Source organism: Lytechinus pictus, chromosome 5 (assembly GCF_037042905.1).
Source record: "Lytechinus pictus isolate F3 Inbred chromosome 5, Lp3.0, whole genome shotgun sequence".
NCBI lineage: Eukaryota > Metazoa > Echinodermata > Echinoidea > Temnopleuroida > Toxopneustidae > Lytechinus > Lytechinus pictus.
In genome coordinates this window covers 39,030,246-39,058,239 of record NC_087249.1, presented here as the reverse complement: position 1 = coordinate 39,058,239, position 27,994 = coordinate 39,030,246, and the positions used below count along the sequence as shown (strand labels likewise).

The 27,994-nt window shown below is 36.6% G+C and overlaps 2 protein-coding genes across 3 annotated transcripts in view; both read right to left on the bottom strand.

Annotated features, from left to right (window-relative positions):
• Positions 1-10,708, bottom strand: part of LOC129262018 (E3 ubiquitin-protein ligase SH3RF1-like) — a 20,454-nt gene extending 9,746 nt beyond the window's left edge. For both annotated transcript variants that reach the window (XM_064100339.1, XM_064100341.1), the window contains exons 1-8: positions 10,608-10,708; positions 9,534-9,595; positions 7,893-8,106; positions 7,293-7,388; positions 6,428-6,537; positions 2,781-3,147; positions 1,772-1,890; positions 829-996 (exon numbers count right to left, since the gene is read on the bottom strand). In XM_064100339.1, coding sequence (XP_063956409.1) covers positions 829-996; positions 1,772-1,890; positions 2,781-3,147; positions 6,428-6,537; positions 7,293-7,376 — 848 coding nt within the window. In that variant the 5' untranslated portion in view covers positions 7,377-7,388; positions 7,893-8,106; positions 9,534-9,595; positions 10,608-10,708. The remainder of the gene's footprint in view (positions 1-828; positions 997-1,771; positions 1,891-2,780; positions 3,148-6,427; positions 6,538-7,292; positions 7,389-7,892; positions 8,107-9,533; positions 9,596-10,607) is intronic.
• LOC129261439 (E3 ubiquitin-protein ligase SH3RF1-like) lies at positions 7,376-27,994 on the bottom strand. The gene is made up of 4 exons (XM_054899499.2): positions 27,650-27,994; positions 9,534-9,595; positions 7,927-8,106; positions 7,376-7,388 (listed from the first exon to the last, which is right to left on the bottom strand). The coding sequence occupies exons 1-4, from the start codon at positions 27,992-27,994 to the stop codon at positions 7,376-7,378; spliced, it is 600 nt and encodes a 199-aa protein (XP_054755474.2).

Here is a 27,994-nt window from a genome sequence, read left to right as displayed (position 1 = left end):
TGTTACTGGACCCTGGTCACCAGTTCTAAGGTCTAGCAAACTTACAAACGGCTTGACAAAACAACCCCCAAGGAAATGGAATAAGGGTAATTTCCACTTGATCTATAAAACCCACTTTATCTACCGGTAGTTTCCAGCTGGTCTCATCCCTTTTAGGTTAGACTTATAGTACTTTGTCAACAATCAATTAACATTGGGCCAAGAGGTTTTAGCCATGATGGTGTTGGCATTAAAACATCTGCTCATGGACCAAGGGGATACAAACTGGTATGATTGGTTGGACTGAGTGGTAATTGGACCAAACTGGTAGTAGACCAAGTTGGATTAGCTATGATGGTGTTTGAATTAGACCATCTGCTAATGGACTAAATGGATCCGAACTGGTATGATTGGTTGGACTAAATGGTAATTGGACAAACTGATAAGTAAACTATGCTGGATTAGCCATGATGGTGTTCAGATTAGACCATCTGCTCATGGACCAAGGGGATATAAACTAGTATGATTGGTTGGACTAAATGGTAATTGGACCAAACTGATATTAAGTAGACCATACTGGATTAGCCATGATGGTGTTCGGACTAGACCATCTGCTAATGGACCAAGTGGATCCAAACTGGTAAGATTGGTTTGAATAAGTGGTAATTGGACCAAACTAATAGTAAACCAGGCCAGTTTAGCCATTATGGTGTTCGGATTAGACCATCTGCTCACGGACTAAGGGGATACAAACTGGTATGATTGGTAGACCAAGTTGAATTAGCCCTGATGGGGTTACAATTAGACCATCTGCTAATGGTCCAAGTAGATGCAAAGTGATATGCATACCTGTAGACCTGCATGTAGTTTCCCGGGAACACGCCAATTTGACCGCTGGATACGGACAAGCCCTTGAACCAACCATCTTTGCACTTCTCCGTCACGGTGTAAAACTCTCCTTTCCTTAACTCAATCTCGTCGGGATTCAGAGGTTTGTAGTTAAACATGGCAACGTATCTGTTAAATAATTGTTAAACAATGACTTTGAGAACTCTAATGATACAACACTATGCAACGTTTATAACTAATACTCTACTTTCTAACCTCCACTTTCTTGCCTTTCTATTTCACCTCCATTTCTATCCACTTTCTATCTCAGTCCCTCCTGGACTTTACACATGGTGTACCGCAAACCACTTCCGCGAAAGCCTGAATTACTTTTAATTAACTAAACTTTTATTGTTCTAAATAAGCATTCTGTTGTATGATAACACTTGGGATTGCTCCCAACCACTTCCTATCAAAATTAGATACCAGGGCTGGTATTCAATTCAATACTTAAGCCAGAATTTGAAGTATTTTACTCAGTATTTTGCTTAAGTAAAATGCTTAACCATCTTTGGTATTCAACTGCATGTTTGGCTAAGTATTTTGCTTAAATCTAAGCCAGTTGCCCACCTGGCTTAAGTTTGGCTTGCGTGCAGTTTACAATGTACACACGCCAAGTTAACCACGCTGGATACGCACAGCTGGATACATACATTGCGCATGATTTGATTGAGCTTTATGATGTCACAAAAGTATTTTGCTTAACGTTGGCTTAGCCAAGTAAAATACTAAGTACAATTCTATTTCAAAGTTCAATTCTAAGTGTTGATTGACTAATTTAATGAACTTAGTATCAACACTTAGAATTGAATACTGGCCCAGAACTCGTACTTAGCTATAACTGTGAATAGAATGTTGATGATTGTTGCCAATTTGAGGAGATAAAACATGATTACACACTTACACTTCTACTTTAGGTTTGGGTGAGGAAGGTGTATCATGGGTTGTAAGATGAGTGGGTGTGGCTGGTCCTCCTGATGTAATCAATGTAGGCGAGTTAGGTGGCAATCCGGCGGCAGTAGGCTTTAATCAAGATAATACATCAAAATTGCATTCATGAATGAATGAATAGATTTTGGATGTATAAGTAGGTAGATGATTGTTGTAAAGAAGTAAATTATATGCCAATAATGCAATATCATCTCATTCACAAAACTTTGTATTGCACTCCCTTACTTCTATTTATTCCTTTTTTCTTCTTTTTCCTTCACCTTCTTTGTCTTCTCCTTTTTTTCCTGTTTTTCCCCTCTTCTCGCTCGTCACACTTTTTCTTCCTCCTACTTCTCTTCATCAAGTTCACTCTTTCTATCTCTCCTCTATCCTCTCTCTCCATTTCAGTTGTAAGGGTGTGCATGTGCTTGATCTATTTCAATGTTCTTTTCTGCAATCACCAATGTATAATCGTTTTATGTAAATTTGATTGTGATATGTTATATATTGCGTATCTGTAATTATTAGTCCTGTACTTCGTCCTAAATAAAAAAAAGTAACCTGGACTTATTTTCATTGTTTGTAACTTCCCTTTGTTTTGTTTTGAATAAAGGTGATATTAAAAAAAAAAAAACTAAACACACAAATACCTGAAAATTTCATTAAAAATTTATCATTATTGTATGATAATAGTTTGTTTTTCACAATTTCTATGTTTCGCAGAATGACTCACACTTTGTTATAATTTCTACAAAGTTCAATGTCATGCAAACAACAAGTTGACTTGAACAAATTGCGATAACTACTTTAAGAATGACTTGAATAACTTATTGTTGGGAAATACATTTGATACATTAAAATTGTTTATGTATATAAAAATATTTTGAATTTCATTCTGAAACACCATATCATTTTGTATTATAGTTTGAACAAAGAAATAAATTCAATCAACCAACCAAACAAATCAATGAAAATATCTAAACCTGGTTGTTCAATGTAAGTGGGGCTGGTTTCTTCTTGCTTCCCTGGGCGGTCTGGGCGGCGCTTCCCGACGCAGCAGCAACAGGGAGAGGAGATGATGATGGCGACGGAGATGATGCGGGGGAAGGGCCACCGGTTGCCATGGCTACAGCTACCGCCGCTGCCTTTGCCTCAATTAGTGTGGCAGCGGTGGGATTGCTGGATCTCAGGAGAACGGGAGACGAGATCTCCATGGAGTGACGATTATCACCACCACCTCCTCCGCTCCCCCCTCCACCACCGCTCCCTCTATCCTGAGATTCCTTGGAGCGGAGTTGGACACCAAGCATGGAAGTGAAAGAATGGCGCTTGTTGGACGATTTGTTCTTGCTGTTGTAGATAAACAAAAATGAGATTGGAAGTCTCTGGATAATCTGCATATCATGAACGTACACTTCAGCTCTCTATTCACAGATTGATGCCAGTTGTGGTAGCAATTTCAAAATGAGTTTTTTTATTTTCAATTATGTGTTTTATTCGTATTCCATCACATACAATCACAATATTTACAAGTAATTTCAAAATTATTAGAAACTATTAAAAAATAATAAACATTGAAAAAAACAAAGAAATAAAGAATAATAAAGAGGTGACATTATGTAAATAAAAGCAAAACAATAGATGATACAAGTTATTGTACGGAAGTACAGTTCTCCCGACCCCCCCCCCCCCAAAAAAAAATATATATATACTTAGGTTTCAAAATATAAATCAATTTGTGGGGGCAGATGGAGGTCATGCGTAGTAAATTTACATGTATAATCACATATAGCATATTACTGTGTACACTGTAACACAAATCACAAGATACAAAAACAAATAGAATGGGGACAATATATCTGTATCTAAAATGAGAATCATAGTGTATATCAAACTGCCACTTCTTAAAATGTACAGTAAGTTTATTTCTTTTCTTGGATAGGCCACATTCAATTTCTTTTTGCAATTTCAAAATGAGTGCATACAGAACCCAATAAAATGACCACCCAAGTGTCTATAACAGCATAAAACGAAAGAGAGAGATCAGGTACAACGGAAAGAAAATTCCAGCTTTCTATAATTTCTAGATCATACTATCATACATGCTTTTACATGTACATAGCTATTAATATCGATCTGGAGAGTATTTCAAGAAACAAATAATCCATGAATTGTCACTTGTAACTGTTATAAGCAACTGAAATCCTTGCACCTGATTGGCCGATGACAAGTTAGTCAGTGAAAAGCACTACTTGCTTAATGAAACACTCCCCAGACTGATCAGTCCTCTCCAATGAACTATACTAATGCCTTTCCAAAAGAAAAGATGCATCAAACGGAGTTTTCTTCTTCTCTTTTCTCTTGCAAATTGTGCAAAATGTTGTGTTTTAGGCACAAACATTATTTATATCATCAGAAAGCTCAAACTCTCTACTTTCATACAATGTGACTTTTGATATGTGACAACTTTTAGATGGGTCAGCATCCAGCTTTTTCCATCAAGATGCAAGACGAGATTTCTGAAATTTCTGAGTAGCATAAAATCTAGAGTTCTGATTGGCTGAATAAGGTTTTCAAACCAACAGGCGCGGGTAATTTGAAGAGCTTACCACATGGTGAGTGTGACCTTGCTGAGGCCCAGTGTGGGGAACATTGCAATTTGCGTGGGTGTGTGGTTTCTATGACCGATCAGAGCGCAGTATTTTTGTTTTTGAGCTGCTAAATGTACTTGGCCTATGCAAAGCTGGCTGCTGACCCATCTAAAATATCTCTTGTTATAAAAATTATATCATATTAAAGCTTAGATCTTCAGCTTTATCAAAATCTAACAAGTGGAACGCCTCTGGCAGTCTCGCCTGCATTACGCAATTTAATATAGCAGCAGTGCTAACTTTGAAAACTACTATAAAATAATCATTCACAAAAACATAATTCATATAATGACATAATACCACGTTCATTGACCATAAATGACATTTGAACGGAGACTTAAGACTGTCAACTACACCCATGTCCACATTTCATTCACTCTATCTATAAACTTTCAAAGTTATGATGGCACTTCAACAATTACCCCAACATGGCCTAAGTTTATTGACCTTAACTGACTTTTGACTTGGTTTTGTGACCTGAAACTCACAGGGGATGTTCAGTGATGCTTGATTACTCTTATATCCGAAGTTTTATGAACTAGATCCATAAACTTTCAAAGTTAGGATGGTAATTTAACATATACCCCCAACACGGCCAAAGTTCATTGACCTTAAATGACCATTGACCATGGTCATGTGACCTGAAACTCGCACAGGATATTCAGTGGTACTTGATTAACCTAATGTCCAAGTTTCATGAACTAAATCCATAAATTTTCAAAGTTATGATGGTAATTCAACAAATACCCCCAACTTGGCCAAAGTTCATTGACCCTAAATGACCTTTGACCTTGGTCATGTGACCTGAAACTCAGGCAGGATGTTCACTAATACTTGATTAACCTTATGTCCAAGTTTCATGGACTAGATCCATAAATTTTCAAAGTTATGATAGTAATTCAACAAATACCCCCAACTTGACCAAAGTTCATTGACCCTAAATGACCTTTGACCTTGGTCACGTGACCTGAAACTCGAGCAGGATGTTCACTTATACTTGATTAACCTTATGCCCAAGTTTCATGAACTAGGTCCATATACTTTCTAAGTTATGATGTCATTTCAAAAACTTAACCTTCGGTTAAGATTTTGAAAATAATTTTCCCAACATGGTCTAAGTTCATTGACCCTAAATGACCTTTGACCTTGGTCATGTGACCTGAAACTCAGGCAGGATGTTCAGTAATACTTGATTAACCTTATGTCCAAGTTTCATGAACTAGGTCCATATACTTTCTAAGTTATGATGTCATTTCAAAAACTTAACCTTAGGTTAAGATTTGATGTTGACGCCGCCGCCGCCACCACCGCCGCCGCCGCCGTCGCCGTCGGAAAAGCGGCGCCTTTAGTCTCGCTCTGCTATGCAGGCGAGACAAAAATCATGTGGGCCCAAACAGAATTAAGTGTAAAAACAACAACTTTTGTTGCATGAAAATAATTATTTTGTTTCATGTTTTAGATCATAAGTTTCCCCTATATTACAACATTTTTTTTTAATCCAAACACATGACCTGAAAGAATGATTCTTCTCCTTTATAAAGATACCAAAAACATAAAATTGGTCAATATTTAGAGCAGCAATGGCAGAATAAAAAGAGGTGTTTTGGACCGCACCAAGCTCATTAACAATGCAAAAACACTCTAGTCATGAATATCACATGGATAAAAGAGACTGTACACTTTCTGGAAGGTTGATATTGTCACAAGCCCTTCATAACAAAGCAGCCTTGGTCGAAAGAAACTCTGTGAATTAAAACAGCAGTGTCGTCCTGGACTCTGGACAAATAACATATTTTGCAATTTTTCGGCAGCTCCGAATCTTAGGACGATCTGCTGTCCCGGTTCACCGATTTTCTACAATGACCTCTAAGCCGTTCACTGCGATTTGACGAGCACTTTCAATAGATTCTCAACGTTCCAGAAGCGTCTGCATACTGATTGGGAAAGCTCGCTATTATCTCCATGATCAAACCACTAACCTGGATCCTGATTCTTGGGAGGAGCTGCCTCCCAGTCCTTCACTAGCTCCTGCATCTCCTCCTGTGGCTCCTGCATTCACATCCACAAGACTCTTGGCTGTATCATTCAACTATACACAAAAAACATATAACCAGTCAAGCTTTTAGTAATAATTGTAATAATAATAATAATGAAGATAATAAGCATTGATATGGCGCCATATATCTCAAAATAATCTAATCAGAAGCACTTTATTATTACCTCGGCATCAGCTTGAGCTGCCTTCCAGCGCTCAGCGCATTCAAGGAATTAATCCTGCCAGGTACCCATTCACCTCATCCGAGTTGAACGCAGTACAATGTGGGTAAATTTCTTGCTGAAGAAAAACACGCCATTAAATCAAACGATACACAATTCAAGACAAGATGGGTAAACACTAAGTGTGGACCTCATCAGTGATTTTAAAGCACTCATCTCAAAGAGCATCTCGACCCGAAATGTTGAAGCTTAAAAAATGACAATTATCTTTCGTTGTTTTGACATAGCACTTAGCAGTTTTGCAGATTACATGGTGGGTGATATGCATGCTCATCTTGGTTGAACAGGGGTGTGAGTGGTCATAAATAAAAAGATCTGAGAAAAGCTGAAGGGTGTTGAAAAACAGAGGAAAGCCAAAAAATAAGCTGCAATTAAGCTGCAAATCAAAACAAAACAAATCTGAAATCAGCTAAAAGTCTGAACTCTCACACCCCTGGTTGAACATACACGGTCGACGGCTGTGATCGTGGGATTCCAACTAATCACTTCTCATGTTCATATAAACAAAATAGTTTTGGATGATCTCCCAGCTCAAATCAACACTTCAAGTGGGAATGCTTTTCTCACCTCCACAAAAGAGATTGGGAATATTCCAATTTTATCCCCCTTTTGGCCCTCTATCCAATTCTCATCCACTCTCCTTATCACCATTAGTACTTCATCCTGTAAAAGGAGAGATAAAAATCAAGAAAAGATTTTATGCATGAGTGAGAGGGATGAATGGGGGAGTAAGTTATACTTAGTGAGGAAAAAAAAACACTTTATACACAGTCTACAAATTGCCAACTTCATTAAAGAACTTGCAGGGCTCGATTTAATCAAAGCCCCCCCCCCCAAGGCCATGGCTTCTGATGCCCTCAGAATAGCCTTGATGCCCTTCCAAATATTTGTAGACTTAAAACTAAACAAGTGCCCTTTTTGCCTGAGGCTTTGGTGTCCTGTGGTAATCAAGTGCATGTGTCCCCATTGAAAAAAGTGAATTTCATAATATCAATGCCCTTTTTTAACAGCCTTGGATGCCTCCCAAAAGTGAGCACCGCCTTCCCTTTTCCTTCTTTAAGTGCAAATGCTAGTCCCACTTCAATAAATTTCTATAAAACATCCCCCACCTCCCCCCCACCTCCCCCCCCCTCCTCCCCTGAACAACAAATAACAAAGTTTAGAAACCTTATTGAAAGTCAGACAATCCTTTTCCTCCTGCTCGTTGACATCGAAATCGTAGAGCGCTTTACACTGAGGTGGGTCAGGCGGGAGAGGCACCAGCACTTCTACGTAGCTGGCCGGAAAGAAGCCCCGACTTCCATCAAGTTCGCCATGATACCAGTTGTCATCTATTCTCTTCAGAAGGAGTACAACAGCACCTTTGTTGAAAGACAAATCACTGCAGAGAACGAGATGGACAGGAAAAATATAGATCAAAAACCATACAAACAATGAATAAAACGATAGAGGGCCCTGCCTGTTTCATAAAACCTATCATACATGTAGTAACAAATAATAATCATTATACTGCTTTATATAGCGCCTAAAACCTCTCTTTAGCCGAGCTACATTACTGTAATGAGCTCCAAACGTTTCAAGGAATAAATTCCAGCCAGGTACCTCACCTGGGTTGAGCTCAGCACAATGTGGATGAATTTCTTGCTGAAGAAAATTATGTCATGGCTGGGATTCGAACCACCCGAACATCTGTTTCAAAGTCTTGGAAACTAATCCACTGGTCCCTCAAGCTCTAGACCAATCCACTGGGCCACAGAGCTCCACAAATTTTCAATAACCGCTACAAGCTACTGAAATCCTTCCATTTGATTGGCTGATAGCACACTTGTTAAAGTTATTATAACAAGTCTTTATGAAACGGGACCCAAACATTCTTTAAAGTTGTATCTCACTGAGGAACAAATGCTTGCTACGGCAGCCGTGTTTGGACTCGTCAACCTTTCTGACGAGTGTTGGAAACGTTTGCAACATCAAAAGCTACTGGCAAATTGTTTTGAATAGGGAAAAGTACAGTATGTTCTCAAACCACATTTTTTGCTTTGGGTCAGTATGAATGCCAAAAAAAAATTATCAGTTAGTTTCTAGACAGAAAAAAATCTTGCAATTTAATTGGTATTCTGGGGCCAATCTTACAAAGAGTTACGATTGATCTGATCAGTCGCAACTATGGAAAGCCAGCAAAGTCAACATATAAATTGCATGTTTGTTCAAAAAAAATTCTAGATATGAATGTATATCCATAAATTCATTGATTTCTTGACAATTTGGTGTGTTCTCCTTTGTTACAAAGGACATTTTGCAAATTTCCTGTATAAAAAATTATGACACTGATGGATTTCCATAGTTACGTTTGATTGGATCAATCATAACTCTTTGTATAAAGACGAGGCCCTGGTGATCAAGGCAGTCTGAATACACTACAACCAGGTTATGACACTACACAAACACAATTTCCTAGGAAGAATAATAATGCTATGATACAAAGACAAAAACGTATATTCTATAAAATAGTACATCTGTAGAGAGCCATGCGATAACAAATTTCCAATGTACATGTAAAGTGCTATTAAAAAAGCAGAATATTATCATCATCATTATAATACCAGGAGGTGGGTGCTGTCTGTTCATCTTGGCAAATTACACTAGCACTGTATTGACCCCCATACATGTACATGTAGGAGTTTACAAGGACCTTTTTGCAACCACAGGTGTATAAAGTGCTATTTAGAAGAAAAAAAATTCAACATAAATATGACAAATAATTTGTCATTGTTTATTATTATTAATTTATTATGCAAATCGACTTACCCAGATTCTTGTCCGTCATACTTATAGATAGCTTTAGCACATGGTTGATTAGGACCAGAAATCTAGAGACAAATAAAACAAATAAATGATAATGATAATAAATCACTTGATAATTAGATACCCGGAACTGAAGGCATTTCAGAGCTGACAAAATATATACAGTAGATGACAGATTAAAAACTTTTAATTTCAAGGCCTATACAAAATTTGCCAGCAAAATCATACATATTTCAAATCAATGACTCTCGAAACATTAAACTAAAGCAATCTACAGTTACATGTATAATCAAAAGTATTCATGTATACCCCACATAGATTCCCTTTATTCTTTGATCATAAAAGAGGTTAAATACAGTATACATGCTTTTCAGATGAAAATTCTGTTATATATAATTTTTTTATCCCACAATATGCAAAAAGAGGGGGCATGTTATTAAAAGTATTCATACCCATTCTGTAAGTTACATGTATAATCAATGAAATACAGCCTTTTGTGTAATTCATACGGCTTGAGTCAACCATTCCACAATGGGGGTGGGATTGTTGCATGATTGATTATTTGGTCATACAGTATTTGTTTTCTTTTCATGGTATTAAAATGCCTTTTTTCAACAATATACAATACTTGTTCACTATTCTTATGTTGGCTCTTGTTATACTGTGGTTAAATAGTGAACTCCAACAGAAAATTAAAATATTTAAAGTGTTCAAGTTCTGCCATATTTACATGTACATGTAGGCAACGTTCTCGCCAGGTTCATTCTGACGCTTGGCGGCGCGAAGCGATGATACGCAAGCCGCGCAGCGGCCTTGGTGCGTGCGAAGCACGCACGGGGGGAGGGTCGCGGGAGGGGGGTGTCCCCCCTCCCGCGCGGAGCGCGGTAGCTATCGAAATTATCAATATCGACGAGCTTAGATTGCTGCTAAATGCACCACATTTTATGTCTATTTAATGCTTCTCCGGCCACACAGCCGTAACGGTTGCGCGAATTGCGATCGATTGAAGCAGAAAGGCAAGTACTGATGAAAAAGGTCAAAAGAAAAGATTTAAATTCAATCTCATTTTATACTTACAGTTTATAGATTTATTCACATCAATGACATCGATAATGTACTCCATACTTTCCAATGTCTCGATCGCTACGTCCTTAGAAAGTGCGATTCATTTTGTGAATGTGTGTCAATGACCGACTACATCTACGGACCGCATGCGCGCCGCGCCACGCCCTTACTCAATCCAAAGATTGTTCCGACTTTGTTTGGAAGCCTCGGAAGAAAACTTCCGAGGCTTCCAAATAATGGGCATCGGTATTCATGAGACGATATAATTTGCATGTTTGTTTTGTTTTCAGATACTCACTGAAACTATGACTCTCATAATTAAGACTTCTGCTGATGATGTTTATACTAATAATATCCAATCAAGATTCGTTTATCACTGTCAATTATTGCTATGTTCATTTGTATTGTTCTATACTCGCCTATAAAATAATGAATGTGTCCATCACGAGCGGGAGAAATATTTTTAGTCATTCATCATACTTTAATATTACGATTTTGTTCTTATAATTAATTGCGATTTAAAATGTTTTAAAAGTAAAGCTTAATTGACAGGAAAGTAGATTTATACTCACTGTCAATTATTCCTATATGTTCATTTGTATTGTTCTATACTCGCCTATAAAATAATGAATGTGTCCATCACGAGCGGGAGAAATATTTTTAGTCATTCATCATACTTTAATATTACGATTTTGTTCTTATTATAATTAATTGCGATTTAAAATGTTTTGAAAGTAAAGCTTAATTGACAGGAAAGCAGATTTGTATTTTTAAATAATGCACTATGTAGGCCTACAAATACAGCGTGTGTGAAAGAGAGGAAGAGGGGGGGGGGGTTGTAGCTAGGATGGTCGAAGGGGGAGCGCGAAAGGGGAGGGGTCGTGGCGTGGACAATGACAAGGGGATGTTGAGATCGTACGTGTGTGTGGGATTGGTGAAGAAGTCAATATTCGAAGCGAATGCATATTTATAGACATGTCTATACTACTACTGATGATGAGTCTGATGATCGACGGCTGAATAATCTTTCTTTACATGTATATTTTGGCGATTTTAAATTTTTTAAATATTTTCTTGCACCATGAGTGGGAAGATCGAGGTACGTGATTCAATAAATTGCATCAGTTTTCAAGTTACAGAAATTCACGAACAGATTATTAAAATTGAAAAAAAAAAGAGTCAGAAAGATCTTTTTATAGCCCCCATCCAGCGTAAACAACATGAAGAATATTTGAGGTCACGAAACCAGCTGATTCGCATTCATACAACAGGTTAACAGGTTACGCACATGGTACACAGTCATTCCAAGGGCGGGAATTCGGGGAAACCCGTTTTCAAGCACAATGATTGGCTCAACCCAGAAAGTGAATACTAATTAGATCACGTGCCATCGGCTTTGGGGCGTCTCGTTCACATTCCAACTCATTTCATAAATATAATCCACTCGCAGTAATTAGGCTAACGACGTTGTAAAGATAACTCTATATATAAAACACAATTCCGATATAAAACATATATAACGACATAAGTGAAATTGAAAAATTCATCCAGCGATATTCAAATTATACTAGCGACTCATGTGGGCGTGGCCGCGTGGGCAAACGAAATACATATCCTCTAAAACGTTCACACATATCAACTTCAATAATTCGTACTTGAAATGCAGGGGCCGCGGAAAGGTCTTGAAAGTGGGGGGGGGGGGCTGACCACCATGCAAAAAACGCAATCAGGGGAGCGTTTCATGTAAGGACCTGTCGGACGTTTTATCCGACAAGTCCCATTTCATCCGACAGTTACCATAGTAACAATGCTTCTTAGCCAATCAACATCAAGAAAAGTTGTCAGGTCTGACAACTTGTCGGACAAAAATGATGATGAAACGGGCCCCCGGTGGTCCTGTTTTTGTACATGGTTTTGGAAAAAAAAGTGGGGGAGCTGAAGCCCACCCAGCCCCCCCCCCCCCCCTGTTTCCGCGGCCCTGAAATGAATATCTGTGAATGAATTGTCAATTCCACTTTGTTGAATGTGTACTTTTATTGAAATCTATTGAATCACGTACCCCTCCCGACCAAGTCCAAGGGTTGATTTTCCACTCGCCATAAAGATTATGCAGCCACAATCACAGTAGACACATCCATAAAAGAATATTAATTTACATGTAATTCGCTCCGAACATTGACTTCTTTTCGCCAATCCCCTCCCCCACAAAGTCACAAACATCCCATCATTTTCATTTACATTGCCCACGACCACCTCCCATTATTCTCTTTCTCCTTTACACAAATTAATTTCAAATAATATTTTATTTTAAATCGTAGTTGTATACCGGGAGTTGTTAAGCAATTGTACAACAAATTCATGAAGCATTCACTGTAATGACTAATTGGCAGGCAAAGAGTAATAAAGAACAATACAAATGAAAATACACTGTACGTATAACTCACATTAAAAAATGAGTCGTAATATGATAAAAAGCGTGAATAAAATTAATAAAGATTATTACTTATGAAAATTATAACAGATTCAATGAATATCTGAAGAAAAAAAAAACATTCAAATCGGTTTTGGATCCCATCTAATTTTGGAAGACTCGGATAGATTTTGATGCCATGTGCGATTTGTATTATGTACGTGGCCATGGTGAGCGCTAGTGCAGTGACACAGAACTTGGTAGACACACCGTCGCGAAATTAATCAACACTTTCAAAAGATCGATGTAGAGATCAAGACTTTGGAAATTATGGAGTAAAATTGGAATATAAATGTGAATAATCATTTTGCTGTGAGTAAATGAGTTGGACATTATATCAATCCATTCATGTGGCTGTGGCTTTGTCATTATTAACGTGATCTTTTAATAATTTTCTCAATTCGTTCTACGGCAGTGTCATCAGAAATGCATTCAATGAATTCATGTAGATGTAGCTATAATAAGGCTGGGGCCTGGGACGAGATGAAACTAAATTTCGATCGAATTTTTATATTATTTTTTGACACACTTTACTTTTGACAAAATAAATGACAATATCAACTGAAATTCGTAACATCTAAATTACATTGCCCAACCCAGTAACCCACGGTACCCCTCTCTTCTCACTTTATTTTTGAGCGTATTTTACTACCATTTTAAAGACGTAAATAATGAGAGCAATGCGATACGCAAATGCGAGGTAAACATCTTCGCACTTCCCACATAAGAGAGAGAGAGTTAAATTGGGCCTCGAGTCGAGGTCGTATCGTATACAGCATAGTAGCGAAGCAAAGAAATCCCGGGAAGAAATCGTGGAAGAAATAATCGACAAGTTTATTTTAGGATCTGAAAAGCAGATTGTTTTTATTTTAAATATATTATTCAGTTTTTTGTGTGGATCTAGGCCTGTTTTACAGTTGTCGGCCACGGTTGTCGGGGAAGTTTACGGTTGGCGGATTTGCCCTGAAAATTTTCAGGGTTGTCGGCGCCCGCCAACCGTGACGCGTGGTAGCGAGAACGTTGCATGTAGGTATTTCATTGTGAAGTTCATGAAGTCAGGTGATAAAATATTACATTCAATAAATTTTATTTCTCTGAGCTCACTGAACATTGTACATGTACATGTAGTGTTGTTGTCTACATCCAACACTCGGTATAAAGGAGTGTATATTGTATAATTCAAACAATGAAATACAAAAGAAATACCAAGTGGGCGACATCATTGACTCTCATTTGCATATCATAGTGCTACGTATGCAGATGTTTTGTGAACAATAGGTGGAATTTTCAGCATTATGTTTGTTTGATATTTTTCTTTTTATTCCAATATACTGTTTGTTGGGATAGCCTTGCCCTTTAAAGGACAAGTCCACACTATTAAAAACAAAAAGTTGATTTCAATAAAAGAGAAAAGTCCATCAAGCATAACACTGAAAATTTCATCAAAATAACATGTAAAATAAGAAAGTTATGGCATTTTAAAATTTTGCTTAAAGTCACAAAACAGTTACATGTATATGCACATCCTGGTCGGTATGCAAATGAGGAGACTGATGACGTCATCCACTCACTATTTATTTTGTATTTTATCGTGAGAAATATGAAATATTCTAATTTTCTTCTCATTGTCAAGTGAAACAATAACTAATTCTTCCATGAACATGTGAAATTAGCATTGTTCAATACTATATGGTTCAGTCAAGTTGGTCCTTATTGTCAAATCTGTAAAAAATGAAATATTGTATAATTCAAACAATAAAAAACAAAGAAAAAGTGAGTGAGGGACATCATTGACTGTCTCATTTGCATGTCACTGAGTTGTGTAGTATCACTGTTTTGTGAAAAATAAGCGAAACTTTAAAAGATCATAACTTTCCTATTTTAGATCAAATTTTGATGAAATTTTCAGCATTATGCTAGTTTGATTTTTCTATATTTATTAAAATCAACATTTTTTGGGTTGGAGTTGACCTTTAAATAAGAGTACATGTAGACTTGCCCAGTCGCCCTTTAAATGTGTGCATAACTTGAAATAACTGTTCATGATGATAGTCAATCATGTTCATCGGAATGTTAATTGGACATTCACAGATTGATGCTATTCTACTCCTTGCCTCAATCAAATGTAAATGTATGTGCACATCATCTATTTCAAAAACATACATGTGGACACCACTCTCATTACAATGGTTTATTTTCATTTGGTCCAATGCCAAACCATCCAATTGCCAACTCCACTATTATCACTTGGTCTACCATCAGTTCGTCTAATATCCACATGGTCTAATCGCCATTTCGTTCACAGTTTTAGACGAAATGGTAAGTGGACCGTCCACTTACCATTTCGTTTATTAACCAGTTGGTCCAATAGCCATTTAGTCCATATACCATTTGGTCTAATTAGACTAAGTGTTAATTGGGCAAAATTAATGAAAATAAAACGAATATTAGACCAAATGGTTATAGACGAAATGGTCATAGATGAAATGGTGATTAGACAAAGTAATGATTGGACCAAATGGTTATTGGACCAACTGGTTGGTAGACGAAATGTTGATGGACGGAATGGCATTAGACACTAAATGAAGGTAGACCATGTGGTGAGTGGAAGAGATGGCAGTGGACGAATTGGCAATTTACCATTACAATCCTAAAGCTAGTTTAACGGAGACCAGTTCAGGAATCCAGTTTGGAAGATCGCTTCAAATGCTAGCTTTCCCATTTGATCCCCCAAAAGTGGTTTTCAAACCACAGCACATAAAGCAGTCTTGTTGCTACAGGAACACTCTCAGTGGTGACATATTTTGTGCGAAATTTGAATCTTCAGCGTCAACATTCTACACACAGTGTGTAGAGTAGTAGCATGCTCACAATGTGCAAAGATCGCTTCCTGAAGAATGGCTGTGTCATCACATCACTTACGCTAAAACCAGATTAACGAGGCAAAGCGATCTTGAAAACTACATCGCGAGGTGATATTCCGAACCGGTTTGTAAGATCACTTCCAAGACCACTTAGACCATTCTCAATACACCTTTTATTAATAGGAGTGGGCTATACGTGGGTCAAAAATACTTTTTTGGTCATTTTAATGTGACAACAGTTTTTATTCATTCCTTGTAATGTATCTCAACATGAAATGACAATATTTTTTGTCTCGGGTCCGAGAAAAAAGTGTGCCGGGCAAAAATCCAAAATGGCCACCAAAACCCCCCAAAATCGCAGTTTTGGCCAACACTTCTTTATTAGGTGGTCTTTTTCTCTGGTTTTGGTGTCTATTCATATGTTTTTGGGAGCAGGCATTTTGTTTTTCCTATTATTAGTACTTTTAAACCATTATTTGTAGAGTTAAAAGATGATTTTGCCTAAATTTACCAATTTTTAGACCCTTTTTTTCAGCTAAAAAGGAGGTGTCATCGTCATGCGGTTCTTGGATTTTAGACGATGCGAGCTCCACAATTGCAAGCAGTTTCAAATAGCTATATAGCATTTATTCCTCTACTTTGGGTTTTACAGATATTTGCGAAATGATCTATAAATTTAAAAAAATGTCAATTATCCATAAGGGCTATACAGTATATGATGTACTGTACATACTGCACCGCATACACATGTATGCCCATGTATGCCCATGCATAGACCACCATGACAAGGTCTGTATATAAACTATAGTGTCATAGAAATTAGCTCTTAGGTTTATAATTAGATGCCTCAGAAATCAAAGATATGTTTTGTCTCAGAAATTTAAGACATCTTTTGTCAAATATGCAAATTCAGGGGTCGAAGAGAGGTAAATTAATAATGGATTATAGTCAACCCCACATTATGGCATTTACATTGTAGCTATTCTGGGCCCCGTTGCATAAAATTTACCATTATGGTAACTTTGCCATTAAATAGTAACTGCATGGAATCCTTGATTCTGATTGGCTGTTGATCAGCATTACCATGGTATTTACCTGACCTCATAAACATAGGGTTAGACACAACCAGGTTAAAAAAAAAAACCTCTAAATGTTGTAGAAATGGCTAAAATTGTGATGTACGTATATGATGTTTATGTGCAATTTATGTTACATCAGTTTAGATCATGTACATCAGCTGACAAGCAGTCAAATTCACAATCTAATTTTAAACCTCAGAAGCTCATTTTTATGACACTATATAGTTTATATACAGGCCTTGTTATATGTCATGGTGGTCAATGCATGGATATACACTGGCGGTGTATGCAGTGTCCCTGTATTATGTACAGTACATTGTATATCGCATTGCCCCTATTGATAAATGACATTTTTTTTTGTTGATAAGATATATTTCACAAATATCCGTAAACCCCAATTTAGAGGAATAAAAGCTATATAGCTATATGAAGCTGCTTACTACTGTTCAACAAGTATCGTCTAATATCCAAGAACCACAAGACGATGAAACCTACTTTTTGACTGAAAAAAGGGCTCTAAAAATTGGTGAATTTAAGTAAAATCACCTTTTAACTCCACAAATAATGTTTTAAAAGTACTAACTTTAGGAAAAACAAACAGCCTGCCCCCCAAAACATATGAATAGACACCAAAACCAGAGAAAAAAACCACCAAATAAAGAAGTTGTGGCCAAAAATGTGATTTTGGGGGGTTTTGGCGGCCATTTTTTATTTTTGCCCGGCACACTTTTTTCTCGGACCCGAGACAAAAAATATTGTCATTTCATGTTGAGATAAGGTAAAAGGAATACAAAAAAACTGTTGCCACAGCAAAACCAAAAATCACCCATTTATAGCCCACTCCTATTATTAACTATTTTCCTCTAAACTCGTTTCCAGTAAACTAGTTTTAGGACAGTAATGAGAACAGGGTCATATACGCCTTCATGCACATTTGATTTGATGTTGATTTTACATGTACACATTTACAGGAGTTTTACTTGTGCCTCATGTTTTCAAGAGTCATGTAAATGTTTTTTAATGAAAAATGTAATTGTTGAAAATTTCCCTAGAAGGGCAATCCACAAACACATTACATTTTGTTAGCCTCATTTGGGCAATATCTGCATTTGGGAGCTACATATGTTCCTCTCATTTCAAGGGCCACTCTTTCCCCCTAAACAAGCAAATTATGAGCCACTGTAAAAGCATATCTCATTATGGTGTATGACAGTATGTAGATTGTAGAATATTGATTTTTGATTAATGTTCTTGAAATGTATGTTTGAGAAAGATCTTTGGGCAACTGAAGAAATAATAGTCGACCCAAGTAATTCCATTTTTACAAATGACGGGCAATTTTGGCTATTATAAGTGTGAAATCAATCATCACCTTCCTGAATTTCTTAGGCATTGTCCATATAGCTACAATGTACATGTACATGTATGCCATACATGGAGCTGATACACATGTACATTGTACATCACCAACAGATGACATGATGGGGGCCCCTCTCACAACACAAGACAAGGACAATTGACATTGATTGGGCCATATCTCATCTCTTGACTTGAGGTTTGGAAAAATAAGAAGGGCCTTTGACATGTCACATACTAGAAACATTATTACTATTACAGAGCAATCTCTAATACAGAGCAGGATAAGTCGGTATGCAAATGAGGGGACTACATGTAATGACGTCACCCATTCACTTTTTCTTTTGTACTTTATTATATGAAATATGAAATATTCTACTTTTCTCTTCATTGTCCTGTGAAACAAAGTTTTCTCCTCACTGAACATGTGGAATTACCATTGTTTTAACATTTCATGGTTCAGTAAAGTTGGTCCTTATTGTCAAATCTATAGAAAGTGAAATATAGTATAATTCAAACAATAAAAAACAAAAGAAATAGTGAGTGAGGGACATCATTGACTCTGTCATTTGCATGTCACTGAGTTGTGCATATAACTATTTTGAGAAAAATAAGCGAAACTTAAAAATGTCATAACTTTCTTATTTTACTTCTGATTTTGATGAAATTTTCAGCGTTATGCTAGTTTGATATTTCTCTATTTATTCAAATCAACATTTTTTCTGGGGTGGACTTGACCTTTAAACACCGAAACATCCCTTCCATGATAACAATGATCCAAAGTTTTCTAATTTGAGCTCCCTGCTCTTCTATGAAATTGGAGTGGAGTATCTTTTTTTATGCATGAAGAGAAAAGAAAGAGGATATCAGTCCCTGACATGTATCTTTAATGGGTCTTCACAATACAATCAAATGAACTATAAAACATACAGATACTATGGCCCGAATTCACAAAGGTGGTTTTTAAAACCCACGGTTGAGTCCACGGTTTATGCAGATTTCCTGTATAAATCACACTTATTTTAGCGCGTATCAGGCGCGTGTATAAAAAATGTCCTATGCTGATGCACGCTTTTGTCACAGTGCGCCAAATTGACGCCTGTTACCATGGTTAGATACGCTATTTTATTCATGAGTCCACTCTTCAAAGAGTGGACTCATGAATAAAATAGCGGGGATAACCACGGTAACAGGCGTCAATTTGGCACACTGTGACAAAAGCGCATCAGCATTGGACATTATATAATATACGCGGTAAAATCAGCGTAATTTATACAGGAAATCTGCATAAACCATGGACTCAACCGTGGGTTTTAAAAACCACCTTTGTGAATTCGGGCCTATGGGTCTGTATCTCTTCTTCTCTTTATTATGATTGGTGTACATGTAATCTTATGGTCAGCCTTAAAATTGTAAAAGGACAAACAACTAATTAATATATTAGCACAACATCATGCTATGTGCAATATAAATGTTCAATTATCATTATAATGTATACCATGAAATGAATCACCCTTTATCATCAGCAACCTAAAGAGGATTCATTCCTACATGGATAAGATCTTCAAATTTCTGGAAATAAGTGCTGAATCACTATACTGAGTTCCAATAAACAGGATCGCGGCATGCATCCTACATCTCAATTAGGAATCTGGATTACTCATCTTTACTCAAAAAGCATGTTTGCATTAGCCCAAGTTGTGCTACTCCCTTTATAATCCGTCATATACATGTACATGTGAAATACAAGTTAAAAGCCCCCAATCACCACTGACCAGTGGCGTAGTTTTTGCTTCAAATGTCAATTTAGCTTCAATTAAACCATTGTATTGTACTAGTACATGTATGTGTCAGCATCATATTGACTTTCCCTTTTTTTAAGTCAATATCTGTCCCCATTTTAGACCAAAACTTTATCATAAAATTATTCATTACTTTTGATATCGCTCATTTTCCAGCTTGCTTTCTACGCATTCTCTCACAAAGTGCTCCATATTTACATATAAAACTCAGTCCCATCAAAATATTTACCTCACTTTATTCCTTGATATTATTAATGAGCTGGTGTATTTTTCAGCCACATAATTTTCACAGACTTTCCTTCAATATCTGGCACATGACCCACCAAAAATTTATCATAACAATAATCAATAATTTTATTATTGATTTTTCAACTCGCTTGCTTCACTTTCTCACAATCCAAATATGTGAACAATATCTCTCCCAACTCCCTGGTCCCATCAATACGTTTGCCTCATTGCATATCACAGCGAAAGCCTTTACTTCCTTTCCAGGGTTAAATGAGACATGCCCCTCGGAGGCTCTATCTAAGAATTTGATTAGGACTGCAATAAAGATAAACTGCTATTAGGGTCCTGCAACTGGTCAGTTTTGTCATTCCAAAAATGTCAATTGCCTACCATGCCTCATAATACAGTATGCAATAAATTATATACTGTATCTCCAGCGGCAACTTTATTCAGGTCAAGTGGAGAGTGTGATGCATAATAATCTAACGATGATGTCATATTCAGTTGGAGGCATCAAGATCGCAAAAGAATTATGCATGATATTGTCATGTAGAACATACTGTACATACATGTAATAATAATAATGTACACATGAAGAGGAAAAGACCCTACAATCCCAGCTGCACTTCACAGCAAACGGTAATTGACAAAAATATGCTACTGATGATGAAAAATAAATATTTGTTTCAGAGCAAATCAAGAGCAATTACTGTTAACTTATGTTATCTTTCATCAAATTTGAATTCTCATTATCTTAAGGGCTTGTTCCTCAAGAATACTGTATAGCGTAGTAGTATTTGTTTCAGAGCAAATCAAGAGCAATTACTGTTAAATTATATTATCTTTCATCAAATTTGAATTCTCCTAAAAGGCTTATTCCTAAAGAATAGCGTAGCATCGCGCCGTGTTAACAGGAACCCCACAGTCCACCCTTCGTCCCAAGCCCCCCCCCTCACTTCTTCAGACTCTGTATTTATGCATTATGCGAATTGCGAAAACGAAGGGTCTGTGTCTGCAGAATACATGTACACCAATCATAATGTTCTTTTAATTGCTTGCTCTACAGTGCGTATAAAAAAACGGGACAGTTTTGAAAAGTCTATTAAAAATTGTTTCAAATTACGATATCTATATTTTGATGTTGATAGATCTATGCTCTGAAATCTTATCATTGAAATGCCATTAAAAAAAATAAATTTTGTTCATGCTTGAGCGAATACGGGATGTTTTTTGTCGGGGGTTCAAAAAGAGGCTTGCGCCAAAACAGCAGGAATGAGAAATTTGATGATTAAACTTCTTGCTAATCAGCAGACTTCCTCTTAATCTTTTCATTATCATTGCCATAATTTTCAAATTATGCCATATTTCATTTACAAATTTATTTCTTTACTTGAATTATTTTGTTTTTCATTTAAACTTCTTTTACCTTTGAATTTTTCTTCATAAGTAAGAAAAGAAGACTTTTTGTCAACCCAAGCAAGATTTGCATAATCAATTGGGAGAACTAGTAATTATTTAAATCCTTTCATTATGTGAAACGAATTATGTTATGGTACCTTTAAAAGACATGAATCCTATTTTCAAGGGGCTATTGATTCCTTGAAAATAGGATTCATGTGTTTTAAAGACATGAATAATTATGTGCTTGACAGGACAAACAGGAAAGGATTCATGTCTTTCAATGAAAATGGTGTATTGAGTCAATTTTGAAGGAGCAAGAAATGGCAGATCGGGTAAAATGTATTTAAAACAGTTGTGAAGTGAGCAAGCAAAAATTTCCACTTTTTTATCAAAATATCAAATTTTGTGATAGATTTTGACATAATATTCAGAAAATTATATCATATTTCATTTTCCATCTTCCATGTTATTTCCTTTCCACTTTTTTTCTTGGTCATGATTTTTTTTATGGGGGGGGGGGGGGGGGGGCACCCCGAGCCGCCGCCCATCTGTATGCCACTGTTCAAAGGCACCATAACCTTTGTATCACACAATGAAAGGATTTATAAAAAAAACACTCTCCCATACATCGGTTGAAAAAAAAAATGTTCTTGCCTAAAGAAGGAATATTCAAAGCTAAAAGAGAACATATTGAAGAGAAACAACAGAACAATTCAAGCAAATAAATAGATTTGAAAATGAATTTTGACCGCATAATTCGAAAATTATGGCAAAGATAATGAAAAGGTTAAGAGGAAGTCTGCTGATTAGCAAGAAGTCCGACCATCTTATTTATCATTTTATGCCATTTTTGCCAAGCCTCCTTTTTAACCCCAGACAAAAACATTCCGTGTTCGCTCAAGCATGAACGAAACTAAAAATTTTTTATGGCATTTGAAGGATAACACCTCAGAGCACCTATTAACACCAAAATATAGTGATCATAATTTGAAACAAAAATTTTACAGACTTTTCAAATCTGAAAACCAACCCTAAAAATATAAAAATAAACCTTCCTTTTAATAGTCTGAACAGATACTAGTAGGTGAATTATTAATACAGTCATACCTGTATAAAATTCAACTAATGTGTCAGTGCCCCCAAATACTTTTTTTCCAAACACTTTTTCAAGGGCAGTTTCTGAGAAAACAAAAAATCCTAAGAAAGTAAACCAGCACAAGACTACATGTATTAAATATGCTGAACAAACTTCCATAAAACCCATGGATTATTAACTTTTTTTTCTGCTGCTATTATCAGGATAGATTCTCCAATGAGGTGAATAATCACAAGAGTCACAGAAAGTTAATGTCTCAACTCTCAATGCTCCAAATGTACTTTTTCTCTGCCAGTTTCTGAGAATTTTTGTCCCAAAATTAAAAAAAGAACAGTGATAATAAATTTCAGAATTTTTTATTCCAAGTAGATATTGGAGACGTGACGAGTGCCATATTGGTTTTTTGATCTAGCCACAAAACTGCGTAACAGTATACAGGGTACTCTCCTCTGGGGCTCACGAACTGAATCTTAATTTGGCAAAGACTCTGTCATCCTACAGTGAAGAGGAGGATTATATTTCTAAACCTATTCCCAGCCTCACACTGTCCAGTTGCTTTGTTTTCAACTGACCTCCTTTTCTCTTGAAACACTGAAGGCGCAGAGGTAATCGAGGTGTTTCACAGTCTTTGCAGACATTCAGGCAATAGAAACTCATACACTGTAGTAAGAATTCAAACAATGAATGATACTGCCTCCTAAATAACAAAGATCCAATTCGTACACTATTCCATTTTTTTCTTCAAATTTCGACAATTATTCCATTGGATATACATGTATATCAGGCTGGTATAAAACAATATAGGCCAAAATAGACGTGTACAGATTCAGCTCAGTAGTCAATAGGCCTTCAAACATGAAAATCAGGGCTTTTCCATCCTCAAGATGGCCAGTATTTTTAGGCCACGCCCCCTCAAAATTGTTTTTTTTTTTTCAATCACTGTCACAAGGCATAAAGTGCTCAGGTAAATTTAATATGCAATAACTGGATTCTAAAATCTTGAGCCCACCCTAACTGACTGCAACTTCCAGTTAAAGGGGTACTCCGGGATGAAATAATCATTATCTAAATAGATGGAGTAAAATTCACAGAGCAAAATGCTGAAAATTTCATAAAAATCTGATAACAAATAACAAAGTTATTGAATTTTAAAGTTCAGCGATATTTTGTGAAAACATTTGCACATCTTCATGAATATTCATTAGGTGGGCTGATGATGTCACATCCCCACATTCCTTTCTCTTAGTTATTACTTGAGATCTTAATAATCATTTCATTTTTTCATACATGTGTGAATGATATTTTTCTGATTTCCACACTGCAGATAACTGGAGACTTTAAAGTAGACTTTTTATCCTACAAGCAAATGCCCAAGAGTTGTTACATGGTGTGAAAGTACATGTATGCCACCATGATAATAAGATCCAAAAAGAAGTTTCCACTTCCAGTCTGTGCTGCTTTGACTGGCTCGGCTCGAATTTCTACAAATCCTGTAGCAATTTTTCTTTAAAAAGCCAACGTGGGTCACGGCACAAAGAATTAGTTTCTGTCTGTCTGACACAATTTGTATGAAGAGCTCCCAACCTTAACCACGAATATTCAGTACCGGTACCATTATTTGAAAAGCCGAAAATCAGTATTTTGGTGAGGAAATTAGTATTTTCAAAGAAATACCATATGACAATACTAAATAGGTTCATTATTGCGGATTGAAATAATCGCTAGAGGGTATTCATTTGTCTCGCAATCTACTATGGTCAACAAGGAAATTTGTGATCACTCTCGCAAAAAGTGTTCACTAGCTTACAAGTTCACGAGCTTTCGAGTGCCGCTGCAACTCTTTATCAAGTGACGAAAATTATCTGATGACGTACTCTATTTATACTAATCTCCAAGACCGTACGCACGAACGCGAGAACAATAGGTGGGCATTGATCCGTTGCGTCGGATGCGGTGCGGCCGGTAATCCGTATATGCAAATAAGCCGGGGGTATATGCAAATACGCCGTGGGTAAGCTAGTGAACACTATTTTGAAAACAGCATGAACCTTTTATACAGTCTCCAAACAATACCAATTTCCACCACTTTTCTCCCTTTATTTTCAATGTTTATTTTGTAACATGCTTGAATCAATCATTTCATATTCTCTGCTTCAATCTTCATGCTACAATGGACTCAAACTTCATGCAAGTTTGACAAATATTTGTCCTCTGGCATTATGAAATTACTATGCAGCCAAACCCTTATAAAGACCATCATAGAACGGCAAGAAAAGTGGTCTTTATAAATATTATCGGGTGACATTTATGAACTGAACAGGTTCCTTAATCCTAATAATTTTAAAATTCAAGGAAAATCAAACTTGTGGAAGGCTTAAAAAGCCCTGGGGAACTCCCAAAATCAGACAATCAAATGCCAAAAATGTCATCAAACTCAGACAAGGAATAAAGAGTTATGACATTCTAAACTTTTGCATTATTTTTAATAGGTGAAACAGTTCTATGCATGTCTTCATGACTATGCAATGAGCAAGCTCATGACGTCATATCCCGACTTGATTGTTTTGTATTTTATCACATGAATCATAATTAGTCAAATTTTGTCCTCCAACTATGAAAAAAAATTGGATTGAATATGTAAGACAATAAATATGTATGATTGCTACAACTAGTAAGATTGCTGATTTAATTTGTAACTAAAGATACAACTATTAATTAAGGGAGAATGAAGTATTAAATAATTAGTATGTATAATTTCAGGAAACATTGAATTTGAAATTTTATTTCCCACTTTCACAAAAACATTCATGAAACATACAGTATACATGTACATATCAAGAAATGTTGACTATTTCATAGTATAGCAAATTAAGAACAATTACTGTACAAGAATAATGGAAGGATCATTGAGAAGTAGCTAAGAATGATCCTGAAAAATACTTATTTAAAACAAAACAAGAAAATAAAAACATAAACAACTGGGGAATCTATTTTTTTTTTAAGTCGGGACATAACATCAGCCCATCTATTGCATATTCATGACCATGCATAACACTGAATTTTAAAAAAATTCAGAAACTTTAAAATTCAATAAATTTGTTATCAGACTTTGAAGAAATTTTCATCCTTTTGCTTGGTGAATTTACTTTATATTTACATGTATTTCGATATAAATTATTTTCGGTCCGGAGTACCCCTCATAAATCAATCCAGGTCCATCGAAGACCATGGCTGTGGATGCGTTTTGATCAGGCTCAATATCCCTCTCATTTAGTCTGCAGGCACAGACCCTTGGTTTTTGCCATTTCACATAGTGCATAATGCAGAGTCTGAAGTAGTGAGACTAGATTCACTATGTACATATAGGCTACTGTGGCTGGCTCTTACTTGACACAGAGAGAGACTTTGAAGCCTAGTCTTCATTCTAGACATAGTTTTAGTTAAAGTATCAAACGTGAGTCTGGGCTTGCAGACTACCTCTCATTGGCATTGGGACACTTGTTGCACTCTTTTATTTTATACATTGGTGTAATATACAAATGTGCCTGGTAGAAATGTGGCCCTACATGTACCCTAAAAATGCAGTGAAAGTTAAGGGCCACTTGTTGTCGTCTTTAATAACAGGCGGTCATTAAAGTAGATACATGTATATTGTATTTGTCTTGTTTGACGACATTTATGGACCTTGTAATACTGTACATGCATCAGTTGAGAGGAAACTTAAGTTGTCATTTCAGGCAAGTCATCCTTTGACACACTGGTAGTCATCACAAAAGGTTTAATCGCATTTCAGCCTGATCGGTGGGGCATCAGCTATCATGGGGAACATGCACCACCGCTGATGCGGCATGGCCGCACAATGATCAAAGCAGCAAAAATAAACCCTAAAAATTGCATACTCACAAGATAAATGTCCTAAATAATATCCTTTAAAAGTACTATAGTAAGGGCTCCAAAGTGTCAATTGCATGCTGTAAACTAACAAGTTCGTTTGGCTTTATCCAGATCTCTCGAGCTCTCAAAGAAAATTGAATCAAATATCGTTATGAGATGTCACGTATGAACGTAACGTACTAGGAATACATGTATAACAGGCGATTAAGAGACTACAAGAAACACCCTTGGAGGAGTCTAATTTTTGTTTTGGCTGTATCGTAATTTCCTTGCTTATTTTTTGTTGTTGTTTATTCTCTATTATATTTTCCGGATAATCGGCGGTGGGATCAAAAGAAACAACAGACAATTATTGACAAAACCGGAATTTATGGTTTAAAAAAAATGGAAAGCCAGAATAATAGGAAGCCAAACATGTCAAAATTTTAAACTTTGTATGCTTCTTATATTTTAATGTGCTCTTTCCTAATTCTTTAATGGTGAAAAATTCTGACAACTATCTCCTTCCAAGACAGTTAAGAATGATTTGAGTCAAATGAACTGATACATTGAACACCTACATGTACATGTACTGAGAGGTTTAAGCCACAATTGGCTGTCCATAGTTACATATAAACCACAACTTTAGACCAGAGTACAAATTAACCTGACTTCAGAATAAGGGACAATGACTTTAAACCATAATGCATTTTCCAGTGGCATTACATGTCTGCTTGTCATAAATCTTGATCTACCACACTTCCACCATGTGTGATAATACTGGTGTCAAATTCCACATGAAAGCTGACACTCCACTGACTTTAAATGATAAATTCAAAGAGAAACTACATGTACAATGTAATAAAGCAATGTCATCACGCTTACCTTCGAAACACCACTCCTACTTGAAGAAGTTGACTCTGCCTGGTCACTGGTCTTCGACAGGCCTCCTCCAGAACTCGATCCAGTTGAAGCAGGAGATGCCGGAGCAGGCCTCTTCATTCCATCGAGCAACCTCACCAGGAGAATATTGGTGGGTAGGTCCGTCACCCTCTGTTGCGGGGTAAGGTCTCGACATTCCGGGCAGCGTAGCTCGCCCCGGGTGTTGAGGATCTGCTGAAGACATCGCATGCAGAAGGTGTGCTGACATGGCAAGACCCGACTGGTCGCATCCAAACGCTCTAGGCATACAGAGCACTCGAGGATGTCAAATATCGATTGTTCATCCAT